This window comes from Crassostrea angulata, chromosome 4, assembly GCF_025612915.1.
Source record: "Crassostrea angulata isolate pt1a10 chromosome 4, ASM2561291v2, whole genome shotgun sequence".
Classification (NCBI taxonomy): domain Eukaryota; kingdom Metazoa; phylum Mollusca; class Bivalvia; order Ostreida; family Ostreidae; genus Magallana; species Magallana angulata.
Genome location: NC_069114.1, coordinates 24,982,323 through 24,998,129, shown reverse-complemented (window position 1 = coordinate 24,998,129; position 15,807 = coordinate 24,982,323). Strand labels below are relative to the sequence as shown.

The following is a 15,807-nucleotide window of genomic DNA, read 5'->3' as shown; positions in this document are numbered from 1 at the left end:
AATTCGATCACGTAACAAATATATCAAATATTAAACAATAAAAAATATTTATTTTCCTGCCAGGAAAGTAATGCCTCCTCGTGAATATCAATCTATCACGTGATATCGACAGCTAAATTTAGCCTATCATACCAAAACTGGTGAAGGGTCAACATCTTCATAATTGTGATAGTTTCACAAAGGAAAGGATATTTTCAGTAAAGCATAAATTTGTCAGATATACGAGTACAAACAAAAGGAAAAAAATACAAGCCTGTGAGTAGATATGAATACTTCCTTTAAAAAAATGACGTAGACCTGTGTTTTTCCCCTATGTGCTATTTATAGATCCTATAAGTGTTAATGCAGAAGTAAGGGTATCGTAAATGGCAAGCGTATTTTACTCATTATACAATGTATTTCAAATTAACAACTGTTAAGCATATTAAAAATCAAGTTGGATATTTAATTAGGAAAACAATAACGACCACCTAGTTCTCCGCGGACATGCGCAATGAGGTCGGTTTGCTCTTCCTTCCTCAATATTCATGAAAAGGTATATTTTCCCGGCAGGAAAATAAACAATTTAAAATCTATATCTTTGTAACGAGATGGAATTCACCCTTGTAATTTACAGATTAAGGATAACTTTTATAAGTAGACAAACACATGCGTTTTCACTGTCATTCAAAATTGACGCAAATTATAGCGTGTATAGCTTTAAATATTTGATGTAATTTTAAAATTAATTCAACAATGATATATTAATAACATGTACATGTCACAAATTCAAATTAGGTGCTCTGTATATTACCAAAGCAAAGAAATTTTAAAATGTAAAATTACAGGTATATAACATGTCACACTGGCGTCGGAAGCAAATTGAAAGTGGGGGGCTAGACTGTAAAAGGGTCCCTATTAGTTGTAAAAAATTTTAAAAAAATAAAAAATTCAAAAAATTCAATTTTTTAAATTTCCTTCCGGTGACGACCGGAAGTGACGGCGGACATTTTTTAGACCATAGTGCACCAGAAAAACGTTACATCTATCATCTCTGAAAATTTCAGCCATATATCTTCAGCCGTTTTTGAGAAACGTCGCAGACAAATTTTAATTTAAAAAAACCGTTTAATGACGAACAATTTCGACCGCAAGTGAACTTTTTTGCCTCAGGCCCCTATAGTTTACAAATTCTTTATTGTTCTTGATATATCTGAGGAAGAAAGTTTTAGGAGCCGACCCCTTATCTCCTTATTGTGGCCGTTTAACGAAATTTGAAATGTTGAATATTGTTTAGTAAATCGTTTTGAGCATTTCTCTTCTATACTGCTGTAAAAAAAATTCTTTTACCAGGTATAGGTGAAAATATAGGTGATCAAAACTTAAAACTTTTGACCCATAAAAAAAGCCCAAATTATGTAATACATGAGAAAATCATTATATCGTATTGGTACAAAACAGTACGATAAATATTTTTGGTTCTATAACCTATTACAAAATAACCTCTAGTAAAGACCCTTAATATAAAAAAAAAAAGGCATTATACCCCTATTGGTCCCTAATTTTAGAGGCCAGCCTATTTTCCGTAATATTAAATGAAAGGTCACTTAAAACTACACATATTTTGTTCAACAAGTGTTTACAAATTTGTTATCGTTCTTGAGATATCCTAGAAAAAAAAGTTTTAGGGGCCGACCCCTTATCTTTTTATCGGGGCCGTTTAACGAAATTTTGAGAGTTGAATATTGTTGAGTGCGTCATTCTTAACATCTTTTCTTCTATACTGCTTATCAAAATATTTTTCATTAAGCAGATATAGATGATCAAAGTTTTGAACTGCTGACCCCTAAAAATCCCTAAGTACATAACATCTGAGTAAGTCATTATATTGTATGGGTACATCGCAGTAAGATAAACATTTTTGCTTCTATGATTTATAACAAAATAACTCTCAGTAAAGAGCTACAAATCAAAGACTTTAGACCCAGTTAGGTCCCTAATTTTAGGAACCAGCCCCTTTTTCTTGGTATTAAACGAAAGCTCTTATAAATATAAACTTTATTTGCGTTACAAGTTTTAACAAAATATTTTTAAGAAAAGAGATAAACAAAGAAAACCACAAAAAATCATGACTTTTTTTAAATCCCTATTTTCGGGTTCAGGCGAGCTTTTAGGCTCTTTGACCTAGACAGTTTTGATTGCCTTTAGACATATCTTCAATCATTCGTCTATCATCCCTGAAAATTTGAACTCAATATCTTTTTCCGCATAGGAGGAGTTCAGTGGACAAGCAGACCCTCAAAAAATTACTAAATCATCAGTACCTCAGAAACGGATATGACGTCATCAATATAAAAAATTTCCAATAAGCTTCAGATCAACTTCTATCAGATCTGAAAGTTTTATAAAAATCGACCGAGCCGTTTCCGAGAACTCGCGTGCACAAAATTTGTAAGAAAAAAAAAAGAATAGGGAAAAAGAAACCGAACGAAAACAAAAATATGACCAAAATCGTGACCATGCCCCTTTCAGCCTACAATAATGCTATTATTTTCACTATACTTTGCTTAGTTAGAATAATCTGTCTTAAAAGCCTCTCGTATATTTTACCCGTTATGTACATTAATTGTATAGCAGAAAATTGCATAATCGCTCCAAAACGATTTTGGAGAAAATTAATGACGTTGCATTTAAAATAACAGTCAAATTATTTATAACAGACTAATTTGAGACTGTAAATACCTTTGATAAAAAAATTTAATTCATATTATTGAAGAAGCTAGTCAACCCTTTTTCACCAACGTTTTTTACTCGCTTCAAAACATATGGTGGCATATTTATGCCATCCCAGGCACGTAGCATCGTTTTTGAAAGTGGGGGGGGGGGGGCCAGACCCATCCAAAAAATCTTGACTAGCAAAAAAAGGAAAATTTAAAGTTTTTCAAAAATCTTCAAAATCGTCATCCGTGGGGGGGGGGGGGGGGGGGGGGGGGGTAGACTCAACTATCCTTCAAAAAAAAATTCTTCCTTACCAAAATTTTTCTTCCTCCAAATCATGAAATTCCTAATCCCTGGGGGGGGGGGGGGGGGGGGGGGGGGGGGGGTAAATTCAATTTGATTACTCATTTCCTAATTTTCATACCAATTTTTTACTAACTTCCAAAAAAGTGGGGGGCCAACTCCATTATAATTCATTTTTTTATATGTAAATTTTAAAAAAATTGTTGCTGCGAGAAAAAGTGGGGGGGGGGCAGGCCCCCCCTGGCCCCCCCTGATGCTACGTGCCTGCATCCACATAATTTTTTGTCAACATAGCATATCTTGTCAAGTCATGATAACTATCTCGTCAAGTCATGATAACTTTCTGGTTTGTCGTCAAAAACCTACTTTTTATATTGTTCGGTCAAGATAAGCTTTCGTACTTTTTGCGATAGCTATCTCGACAAAAAGAGATAATCTATCGTGTATCGCGACTTAATATTGTCGCATTTGCAATTACTGCCATCTACACAACGAGATAAGTTATAAAAATATGTTAGGCAATAGTATTTCGGAACTCATTTCCCAGTATCCTGACGTCATGATAAAGAGCGATCGAGCACGTGCGGCTATACAACATAGATGCACCGCCATCGGCAGCGGATGTCTGACATGGACGGTAAGTTTGACGATTTTATAATGTGTTGTATACTCATAAATGACATTGATCACATATAAACATGTAAATATCTGCACCCCGCAAAATATGCATCAGTGTACGTATATAAAAATAGTTTTGTTAGTAGTGACGTACGTTGCATGCATAGATTATCCATATATAACCCCCTCCCTCGCCAATGCCGTCATTCTGTTTTGCACAGAACCTGATGATACGACTTATTCATTTTAGTGTTTAGGTCTTCTTAAGATTTCATTATTATTATATATATACTCTATAGACCATTGCCACCAATCCTCACCACAGGTGCTTGTGGACTGGACCGTGCACTACCACCCCCCCCCCCCCCTTTTTTTCTATTTTTTTGTTCAATTTTTTTTTAATTTCTTTTTATTAATTATCGTTAACAACCCCTTATATATGTCTCCAGTTGAAAAATAACAGAAATATCACGACTCTATGGCATTTTATATTCACACTGACTCGTTTCCCTACATATATATAATTATCTCTTTTTATATATAGGGGAAACGAGTGTAAATATAAAAGCACCTGTGATCCTCACTTTACAAAAGTTATGTCCCTTGGCCGCCATCTTTGGGGAATATCAAAACCTATACGTTTGATTTTTCACAATAAAGTATTTGTATAGTTTGAAGGTTTGTAACTTTGTCATAAGACATTAAGAAACCAGTTTCCATTTTGTGTTTTGATTGCCCCAGTATGAGGCAACCAACATGTTGAAGGAATAATTAAAGCTATCGGTAATAATGTTTAAAAAAAATCAACTTTGTAGATACATGTAACACAATGAAGATATTTAAAGTTTGGAATGTCAACAAAACTTCCGGCAGTCTTCTTGGGGCTCAGAAGTTGGAGGAGCTAAAAATGAAAGGTATATGTATATGCATGCATATATAATGCAATTGGAACAAATATTGAACAGATATGACTGGAACATAATTTTGAATATTGAATTTGATATATTTAAAAAAAAAATGTATATAGTGATGGGGTAATGATAATCTGTTCATTTAATATCTGCATGTGTGTTAAATTACCATCCCTAGCTTATCCAAGACTCCTCTTTAAATACTGAATGCATAATGAAAACTGTATACCCATTATCTCTTTCCAATCCTCTATTTCTATACAAATTACACATTTCAATGAATCTTTTACTTCATATTGCCTTGGACAGCTCTCACATATTCTTAAGAATAAGTTCATTCTTTTTTAATTATAGAGGGTTAATTATGCTGGTTTATATACATGTAATCCCATATTGACCCCCCCAAATCAAATGTTGCAAAATAAATTTAAGAACTGTTTATTGAAAAATTCTCTAAATGTTTCAATTGAATCAAAACTGTTTGAATAAATGATTACCATCAGGCTTGATATTTCTCGTCATGAATGTACCAGTAAGCGATATATAATGCTTTAATTAACATAAAGAAAAATCAACATCATTTGAGTGTTTTACTACCAAAAGGTTTTACTTGGAAAAAAGAGACAAGATGGACCCGGGGGAGCGATGATGTGCTCAATACAATTAAGAATGAGGAGTTTTATTTCTGAATCATGGGGTTACCCATGTATGCACAGTGCTTGCAGCACTACCGTACATAGTTTTATTTTTTTTTAATTGATAGTACTACCGGTAATTAATGTATGCACAATACAATGTCATGTACATATGTCCCATTTCAAATAAGTTATAGTATGAAATCAATCTTTAGATTTAACAAATCTCTTTTACAGTTGAATCAAAGTTTGAAATATCCAGCTCAGAGTTTCACATCTCCTTATCTGATGGTTGTAAGGTTGAAGATGAAGATGCATTCCAGCTTTTGAGCTCAGGTACAGAACTCTTTGTTCTAACTACAGGACAATCACGTTTGACTGGTGCTCCTTCATCATCCTTGAATGGTAAGCTATAGAAATAATTTTGTTTTAATACTTATGAATACATTGCCAATGAGCCTCTTCCCACTTCCCACTTACCCAACATTTTGCAGAAATACAGGTAAAATACAGGTAGATTTGTGTTGGCTAAGTGGGAATAGGGTGCAGGTGGAGAACAAATTAAAGAATTTAATTACAGGTAAGCTATAGTCTGTTTTCAGACTTAACTTTGCATTGAAAAAATTTTGTAATTATAAGAATCATGTTTGAAATTTTAATTAAACATCATATGGGTCATAATTTGATTTTTTTTTTCAATGTTCTTTGGTTTCTATGATTATTTTGATTAATTCCAATCTACAGAATATGAAATTAACAAAACACAAAAACGCTAGAGTAAAGTGCTTATATTTTTAATGGTGTATGATGCATGATCAATACATCATTAGTTATGAAGATAAAATCTTCCTTTGTCATTTTCTATAAAGTTGACTTGCACCTGAAGATTGGGCATTTTGATTTTTTTATGTCTTTCAACTAACAATCCATAAACAATTGAGAACTCATAATTTTCAGGCTTTTGATTCTGTAAATTAATGGCCATAATAATGCTTCTCAATTTCAATATGTTTATTCTCTCAAACCATTAAAATACACATGAACATGAGATACAAAATTGTGTTATTTGCAATAAATTGTAATGTCAAGGGTCTTATTTACAAATTTAAAAGTTTAATTTTATGGATAATTTTTATTTTACATATAAGAACAGTTTATAGTGAAAGAGATTAAAGTTAGATCTGATGGGTAATTTGTTGACCACCCAGTCTCCTGAAAACAAATAAAAATCATTTTATTCTTTTTTATTGGAAAAGGTCAGAGTAGCAGAGTTCTAAATTAATTGATTCAGGGACATTCACTAGGGTGAATATTTTTAAGATATAGATGAAATAGAAAGGTGTGTGTGTGCTTTATTACCTGTTAATTAAAATATGTAGAACATCAGTGTCAATCTGCTTCAAAATATTCAAAGTGAATTATGTTTTTTTTTTTTTTTTTAGATTCAGATTTTTCCTCGAGCTCGACATCACCGTGGACCAATCTTTTGAGTTTGGTAGATAACATCAGAAAAAGGAAAACTAGCTTGAATATAAAGGTACATCCAGCTGCATGTAAAGTTTACTGATAGCTGAACTAAAATTATTACCCATTTATCTTTTAAGTTTGTTGTCATTCAGATGTCATGATGACAAGAATTTTCATATTAATAATTATACCTCACGAAACTTTCCAAAGGAGGTACTGTAAAAATAGAGCCCGTTTCAAAACACCGTAGATTTTCCCATTCGACTCAGTCGGCTGGTCGCTTAGCCAGCATCGAAGACATGCTGCTGCCACATCAACAAATGAGTTTGAAACAATGCTATTGCATTGAAAATAGTGTACTGCAGATGAAAAAACAACTTTATTCCTTATATTTACTAATATTTGAAATTATTATGTTTGGAATGACTTTATTCATATATATATAGAGAGAGAGAGAGAGAGAGAGAGAGCATTGCTGGCGAAGTGAAATAGGGCTTCATCAGGCCCCACCGTCACCAACTTTTCTGAAGTCAATACTAATGGCCTTAAGTCTGAGTATTGACCTAAAATTTAAGCATTTTTCTTTTAAGGATTTGAGTAAAAATGAGGAATGAACTAAGTGATTTTAAAATATTTGTGACGGTACTTGAGCCAGATTCTCAGGTTTTTTCCATTAGCACGCTGAATATTTTATGTTGTTAATTAAAGTTGCAGCCGATTGTGCTAATTAGAATGAATCGGTTAGTATCGAAATCTTTCTGGGTTTGCCCTTAGACCCCATAAAGGTCAGTGAACTAGGTACTAGTGTGTAAGCTACTGGTATGCTGTAATATCTTCAGTGATGAAAATATTTGACTGACCCTTGTCCAATCAGATTGTAGAAGGCGGAGTTAAGACATTTACCGCTTTTGACTTGAATGAGAGAGAGAAGAGAGAAAGAGTAAGGAAGTAAATATAATGTGACCCACGGTGTTCAGGAAATCAATATATAAACAACTGTTGTCAGTAAACATATGTAATATATATGTATGCATGCATTATATATAATATGTATCAATGTAAATAAATTTTAAATCACAACATCAATTTATTACAAATATGAAGCAATTATTGTAAAGTGAATTAACATACATATTATTACTGTCCGAATGGATAATTATTTCAAACGGAGATCTATAAATTGTAATGGGTAGACTTTGTTTTGAGAAGTTGAATTGACTATGAATTTACTTGTGACCAGTGAATCGAGTGTTTGCTTGTCATTTAAAATTTCTCTTTGAATAATTTTCATTTAATATAATTTTAATATTATACATGTATTTGGATTTAAACATAAACAGAATATTCATATCTTTCTTCCTGTGTCATTTATAACACTTATAAAAAGAAATAAAAAGATATCAACAATCTGCATATTTTGATACAAGTAACCTTTTAATCGGTCGGAATGAATTGCAATTAACCGATTAGCAATTCTGCAATTGATTGCCATCTCTAATACATATACCACATACCATATATACCAGTATTGACTTTTTATAGGCATCCAAGATCTTACTCCAAAACAAGTCTGGTGATTAATGTACCCTGAATATTTTGGCATAAATATCTTCAGATGCAAATAAATGAGTATCTAGAATTGAAAAATGTATCATGTGTCTTTAAATATGGGTGGCTATATAAACTTCATCCCATGTATACAGAGTGTATACATGTTTTTAAGAGGTTTAACAAATTAATATTTTGCTGAATTAATAGGTCAGATTTAAGCATCAATACAGATAGTTTATTGTTTGTAATTTGTTAACATTGGAGTACCATGCAGTAATTTTTAAACTTTCATGATAAAATTACAGAAACCAGCCACAAAGAAAGCGAAAACCTCGATGAAAATTAATATTGGATGGTTACACTTTGATCAAAGCAGGAACAAATACCAACAAGTAAAACTTAAAACCGGTGGTGGAAGCAGAACGGTGGAAATGTGCATTTCATCATCATACAAAGAAATATTAGAGAAGGCAATCGACATTTTTTTCCCAGCAGGTAAGCATATTTAAATGCAGCATTCGTCCTAAATGAAACAAAAAATAATATGACATATTACAAGACTTAGAACCCTATGAGAAAAGCTATTGGAAATAGTTATAACCTATAAATAAAAAAATGTAAAAGGTAATAAAATAGGGTCTTCAGAATCATACACTGATGCATAGGCAAGATATGGGGTATATTAGATCAGGCCCATTGGGTCATCCCCCACCTCCATCCCACCCCAAATTAGGAATTGGAAATGACCGAGTAGTTCAAAAACAGTTGGGATCCTGATCCCTAAACTGTATATATAAATCTTGTTCCTGGTGTAATATGGGGCATTAAATGGTAGGCAAGTCAGGAGACCAAGGGGTGGTCCTGACCCTTTAGAACAGGAAGTGCCCAAATATATTTTGAAATGGTTGAGATCCCCTGTGACCTCTAAACCATATCTTTTCTTGTTTCTTGGGTCATGCATGTGTGGGTTCACTTTATATAAATTAAAAGTAAATAACCCCAGCCTGGAGGAACATCATACATTTCCAGAAATAGAAACAACTAAGTATTAAATCTTTTTTTTTAGCTCACTTGAGCTGAAAGCCCAAATGAGCTTTTCTGATCACTTTTTGTCTGTTGTCTGTTTGTCTGTCTGTCCATCTGTAACCATTTTCAACTTCTCCAAAACCACTGGGCTGATTTCAACTAAACTTCACACAAATCATTCTCAGATAAAGGGGATTCAAGTTCAATAAAATGAAGGGCCTCCTTTCAAGGGGAGATAATTAAGAGTTATTAAAAGTTTGGTGGTATCTTTAACAAATCTTCTTAATTGTTCAGGAAAGCTGTAACTTGTGTGGAAGCATCATCGGGTTGTGTCGATTCAAGTTTGTTCAAATCATGATCCCTGGGGGGTACGATAGGGCCACAGGGAAGGGGAAGGATCGGAATATTACATAGGAATATATAGAGAAAAATCTTTCAAAATCTTCTCAAAAACCAATAGGCAGAAAAGCTGTTACTTGTGTGGAAGCATCTTCAAGTAGTGTGGGTCCACATAGTGTGGGTCCACAATGGGGGTCAAGATTTTACATTGCAATGTAATGAGAAATATTTAATTTTTCATAATCAACTAACCAGAAAAGCTGTAGCTTGTGTGGAAGCTAGCATTGAAGCATTCTCAGGTAGTGTAAAGTATAGAGAAAAATCAAATAAAAAAGGATGTGAGGGGGTGCTGAAGTCATTTTTTTTTTTACACAGGAAATGAATTTATCATTCTAAAAAATAATTATAGTATTATAATATGCAAGCATATTGACATTTGTTAATTTCAATTGTCTAGACTGTGGCCCTGGATAATTCTTGGGCCACACAAGGGTTCAGAGTTTGATGTAAAAAAATATACCAGCTGTAGAACTTAGTCACTTCCTTGCAGAAAATTGCATATACACAATTTCTCTGGATAGGTATTGTTTATCAATTCAGGGTTGACAAATGGATTATGGATAATCTAAATGTATTTTCTGTAAATAAAGATTAAATGTAACTAAAATCACTTAACCTTGTTTACACACCAATGGCACCCAGTTTAATACCCCCAAACTAAAGACACACTTTTCTTTTTATATGAACATTCAATAAACATCAAAGTAAAATGTATATTTAATTTCCAGCCTTTTCATACAGGAATATGTGTAATTTTCATTCAAATATTTTAATAGGGATGTCATCAAAAGGAAGGATTGAGAAATTTTCTTGCGTCCTTGGAAATTTCACCCAAAATTTGATAAAGGAAGATGGATTCAGTTTGCAACAATATACAACAAATTCCTGCTTTTCAAACAAACCAAGGATATATCTTATGACAAAGGAAAGAATTGAACAAGAGGTATGTTATGTCAGTTCCTATTTATTGGTGATTATTAAATTTCTTTTAAAGCTCCAGGTATTTTAGGTTATGTTGCTCAAAGGATAGTTTAAACAGTTTAAAAGAGGTAAGGGCGTTTTCCCATTATTTCACTTACACCTGTGTTTGGTTGTTAAGTACCTGTTACTAAAAATAGCTTCAGGTACCTAACTGTCGCAGTATGATTTTCAAAACCTAGTTACTGATTTTATAATCGTGTCTGAAACAACTGATTTGACATACATTCGGGATCTCTCTGTGTAAAATGTCAGTTGATAATCTGAACCGTGATAATTAAGTTCAAGCAAAATGTTTAAATAGAGGACATGCACACGTACAGTGTTAATGAAGAAATCTGTTTATATTGGGTGTGCTCATACTCAGATTGAATTAAATAAATATTTTTTTTTAAAATGCCAGAAGATTAGATACATGTAACTTAATACCTCCATCCTGTTCATGTTTCTTAAATAAATGATAAAAAATATTTACTACACGGTGGATTCGATCCAGCAACCACAAAATCAAAAAGACCCCCGTGTTACCACTAGGCCATGCATTTAACATTTTTCAGAAGATGTCTTTTTTTAAATATAAATGGCTATATATAAATGATGTACTACAATATCATATATTAACTATTTTCTTAAATCTTATATATCCCTAACAAAACCTGAATATTTTAATGATGTGGTGCAAGATAATTAAGACTCTAGTTTCAGCATGGTTATTTGCATTTCTTAGAATATATTTTAACTAACTTTTGTACAATATATTTTAACTAAATATTTTATAATATTGAAAAAAACCCTTAATATTATAATTAATATTTACATCTATTAATATTATGATTGAAAAATTTCTTGGATAGAACATAAAGAACACACACAATCAATCATATTTCATGTCTCTCTTAAAGGAAGTGAACTGTATGAAAAAATTATCAAGGGCTCAAATTTGTCTGTTTGATGTGTATAATGATATCTGAAAACCGTTTAGACAGAGCTTTCCTCAGTAAGAAGATATACCACTTAGAATAACTAATTCTTGCAATCCATGAGCGCTGCCATATTGTTAAAATCATTACCTCCCTGCTGGGTTATCTCTAAGCATCTGAGAGAGGGCAGCACTGATGCTGACGTCAGTGAGACACATTGCATTTTTACACACATTTAGTAACAGTGATAAAATGACATCATCAAAATGTGAATTGAAATTTGCAATGGATGTAAAGAGTTGTCATTTTTAAACAGTGTTTATTGGAGGAAGATTTTGGATCTCAGAATGATGCATTCCCACCATCAGTTAATGTGACATGTAACTAGAATGGAATGTCTGTGGATCAGGGTGTTATTAATTTTTTTTGTGACCTATTTTTTCTTGCACTCAGGAATTTCTTGTTTATGAGTTTGAACATTATGTGTGCTACATAAATGAGCACACAAGGTTCATTGCTCAGCATCCTGACATTTAAAAAGTGTCTTAGTCCTGTTATTCTTCTGACAGCATAAACAGAACAGGGTACATATGATCAAGATCTTATCTATCAAAAAAGATAAAAACAAATCAGAAAATTTTCAGGGCATTTAAATAAAAAGTAACGGTAAGAAACCCCAACAAGGAAAAAGAAATTACATTTTTATATTAATTAAAATTGAAATCTACAAACAGCATTTTATTTATGTAAACACTGACTGCCACATCTGGAATGTGATGGTCTCATATTTCACAAATAATTTATCTATTCTTTTTTTGCACAAATCATACATAGTTATCTGAGGTTCATTTATAGAAATGTACTAAATCCTTTATTCTCATGACAGTTCGTAACTTTTATCAACTCTGTACATAAACACTGGCCTAGTTCCAACATTGACCCAGTCACCAGCAGCAATGTGGCTTATCTACGTCAGAGAACAGATGCATGCTGGGGAATAATGGATTACCCCCATAAACCTTTCACCGAGAGTGTTAAATTGATAAAATCTCTTGATAGAAATAAACAAAAAAGTAACAGACCTCATTTTTAAGTTTCAAAGGACTTTTAAAATCTATTAAGCAGCAATTAATTTTTTCATGTTCACTTCCTTTAATTTTCAGAGATTCAGGACGAAATGATATACATTTCAATTCTTTTCTTTGTTTGGTGGGCGGTATATCTTTCCTGCATGTTATTCCTCATTCGAAATCCCGTCATGGGAAAAAATCTACTTGTAACGGTAATAACTACTAATAATAATGTTTTTACCAGAGGTAATACATCTGTAAATATCATTAAATTACACTTACAGCTACCTTCCTTATTTGAACTACTATCAGGGGACTCCTCTGATGACTTTGACCTGCCTGACTTACTATACAGCACCCACAGTTCCCCAGAGTCATTAGAGACAGACCATCAGGAACATGATGCTGCAACTGTAATCAACACAAATGATGCTGCAACTGTTTCCAACCAAAATGATGCTGCAACTATTACCAACCCAAATGATGCTGCAGTAGTTACCCACCCAAATGATGCTCCAACAGTTACCAACCAAAATGATGCTGCAACTATTACCAACCCAAATGATGCTGCAGTAGTTTCCCACCCAAATGATGCTCCAACAGTTACCAACCCAAATGGTGCAGCAACTGTTACCAACCCAAATGATGCTGCAGTAGTTTCCCACCCAAATGATGCTCCAACAGTTACCAACCAAAATGATGCTGCAACTATTTCCAACCCAAATGATGCCGCAGTAGTTTCCCACCCAAATGATGCTCTAACTGTTACCAACACAATTGATGCTGCAACTGTTATCAACCCAAATGATGTCATATCAGTTACCAACACAAATGATGCTGAGACTGTTACCAACCCGGATGATGATGCAACTGTTTCCAACACAAATGATGCTGCAACTGTTACCAACACACACCAGATGTTTGAGACAAATCCATATTTGGATCTCTCCCCTGTTGTAAGTGTTTAAAAGTATCTCAAAATTGTATCTGGTTTCATTTCTTGTTGGAAGTCAACATATGTTGCATGTTGACATAATTATTTTTCATGGTGACATAATTTATAGAAAAACAACTTGCATTCAAAACGCAGAAGCATTCCATCTTAGCATAGAGATTTGTAAATTTCAATAAATGAGGTTGGGGTCATTGCCTAGGGTCAATGCTTGAGCAATTAATCTCTTAACTAATTAATAACTATCTATCTAAATTATATACTATATACTAACTGTATACAATATATGCTTTGTATTTCAGACTTTGAGAATGCCTAGGATACCAACTTGCACAATATGCTCTGACAGATTCTCAGATGCTTTCTTAAACTGTGGGCACATTCTCTGTTTTGTTTGTGCCACGGAACTTACAGAGCGGGGGTCTATCTGCCATATTTGCAGACAGAAGTTCACAACAGTATCCCAACTGTATTATTAAACTAGTATGTATTGAACAATATTTCATTAAGAAACATTCTAGAAAATTAAAGAATATGAACCATTTTTTATTTTTGTTAAAGTTTAAGACAGCACTTTAGAAGCAAAATAGCTATTGGTGACACTTTGTTTTAGACAAATTATCTTTTTTATATCACTTGGCAGTCTGTCTTTTATTTTTCAATTCAAGTTCCATTTTATCTCCTCGAGTGGGGATATATATATGTTCAGGGAAACTTTTTTTTGACAATTTAACACGATCATTTATTTTTTCAGACCATCTGTTGTCCATCTTTCGTCTGTCTCTGTTCATATGTAAACTTTTTACATTTTTTTTTCTCTATAATCAGTAAATAACTTTTAAGGAAACTTGGTACAAAGCCTCTTTATATGGTAAACAGAATACCCAGGGGAGAACAATTTTTTAATACAGGATCTGTTATACTACATTGTCCAGATATTTTGTTTAGACTTGGGCCCCAGGACATACAATTTTTTTGTTTATGACTCCATAATATTATGTTCATTGTTGTCAGGTTAGTGATGTGGCCCATGTACCTCTTGTCTATGTCTATATTGTTCAATCTTAAAATATATTGGAGTCCTGTGTGACTTTTGCAATAATTTAGAGGGGTATCTAATATCTAAAACTAGAGCTGTTTTCTCAGAGGAGAGCCACTGAGCTAAATAGAAAACTTGCAGTATTTTAAACATTATTCTGTTGTACATGTATATTTAACTCAAAAACTGCTCTATATGACCAATATAGGTTTATTGTAAAAGTCACAAAAGTAATCTAAAAAGAAGTATTAGATTGTGAAACACTTGATTCTTAGATAAATGCCCATTGATGATTCATAATAGATACTTTTAAGTGGTATAAAGTAACTGCTCAATAAGTTTCAGATATTTTTTTTCTGTTCTGAGAATGTAAAGCAAAAGAAATTTATTTTTGTTTATGCATAAAAGGGTCTTATTTTGTGAGTTTTTCTTGTAGTAAAATGTAGTCTTGTGATCAGTTTTGTCTTGAAGTTTCTCTCACTAATGAGCTTGATGCAATTACTTGTATTTGTTTACATGCATTTTCATTGGCATTTTTCATATGGGTTGTGTACAGGTCCATTGTATTCATTGTATTTTTTTTTCTATCAGAAAAGGATAAGGAAAAAAAATATAGGATTTTATATGAAACCAAAATGGGACAATGTCTAATTTTTCAAGAATGACGATGAAATTAGGGATAAAAAAATGCTCTTTTTGCAGGGAAACTTTTATTTTAACTCCTTTTTTTAATCATTTTACAAAGGTATGTTTTATTTGTTATTGCATGTTGCAATAAAATGTTTGGAAAAAAATGGAAGAAGTCTTGTTTTAAATCATATTCAAGGTGGAAGTTTTTTTAGTTGCTCATAGCAGGTTTGACTGTCGGAAGAAAATGCTGCCCTGGCAGATGTTCATGGTTCATGTACCTTGGGATCTGAAACATTAGCCTAAGGATAGCTTCAGATGCAGCACCTCACTGTGCACGATCTCCATTATCAAGGATGCTAAAAAAATCACTGGTCCTACCTCACGCATACTTTAATTGTTTGATAGATGTTGCTGTTGATATATAGGATCTCTCATAAATTGATATGATTTTTACCCTACTCATTTTGCGCTTTTTGATCCCCGAACCTTATTTTGAATTTTTTTTAAGTATTAGAATATCCTCGATGTCACATGATCTAAAGCAAATCACTAGATACATTCAGAAATTCCATTTTTAAACTTATTCTTATTTAAGCAAGCCCTGCTTGAAA

General features: G+C 32.9%; 1 protein-coding gene across 2 annotated transcripts; it reads left to right on the top strand.

Annotated features, from left to right (window-relative positions):
• The first annotated feature begins 3,374 nt into the window (after window positions 1-3,374).
• LOC128179469 (uncharacterized) lies at window positions 3,375-15,351 on the top strand. 2 transcript variants are annotated; one of them, XM_052846901.1, is made up of 9 exons: window positions 3,375-3,637; window positions 4,434-4,532; window positions 5,402-5,569; window positions 6,607-6,701; window positions 8,488-8,677; window positions 10,384-10,550; window positions 12,860-13,531; window positions 13,830-14,010; window positions 14,282-15,351. In XM_052846901.1, the coding sequence occupies exons 1-8, from the start codon at window positions 3,601-3,603 to the stop codon at window positions 14,004-14,006; spliced, it is 1,605 nt and encodes a 534-aa protein (XP_052702861.1). In that variant the 5' UTR covers window positions 3,375-3,600; the 3' UTR covers window positions 14,007-14,010; window positions 14,282-15,351. The 2 variants fall into 2 exon arrangements, with proteins under 2 accessions (XP_052702861.1, XP_052702860.1); XM_052846900.1 differs by having other exon boundaries at window positions 13,830-15,351.
• Window positions 15,352-15,807: the final 456 nt, after the last annotated feature.

Bases quoted from the DNA above. Each gene is read 5' to 3' on its own strand.
- LOC128179469 (XM_052846901.1), top strand. From the start codon at position 3,601: ATGCACCGCCATCGGCAGCGGATGTCTGACATGGACG. The intron at 4,533-5,401 runs GTATATGTATAT...TCTCTTTTACAG, and splicing joins GGAGGAGCTAAAAATGAAAG to TTGAATCAAAGTTTGAAATA. The intron at 13,532-13,829 runs GTAAGTGTTTAA...TTTGTATTTCAG, and splicing joins ATTTGGATCTCTCCCCTGTT to ACTTTGAGAATGCCTAGGAT.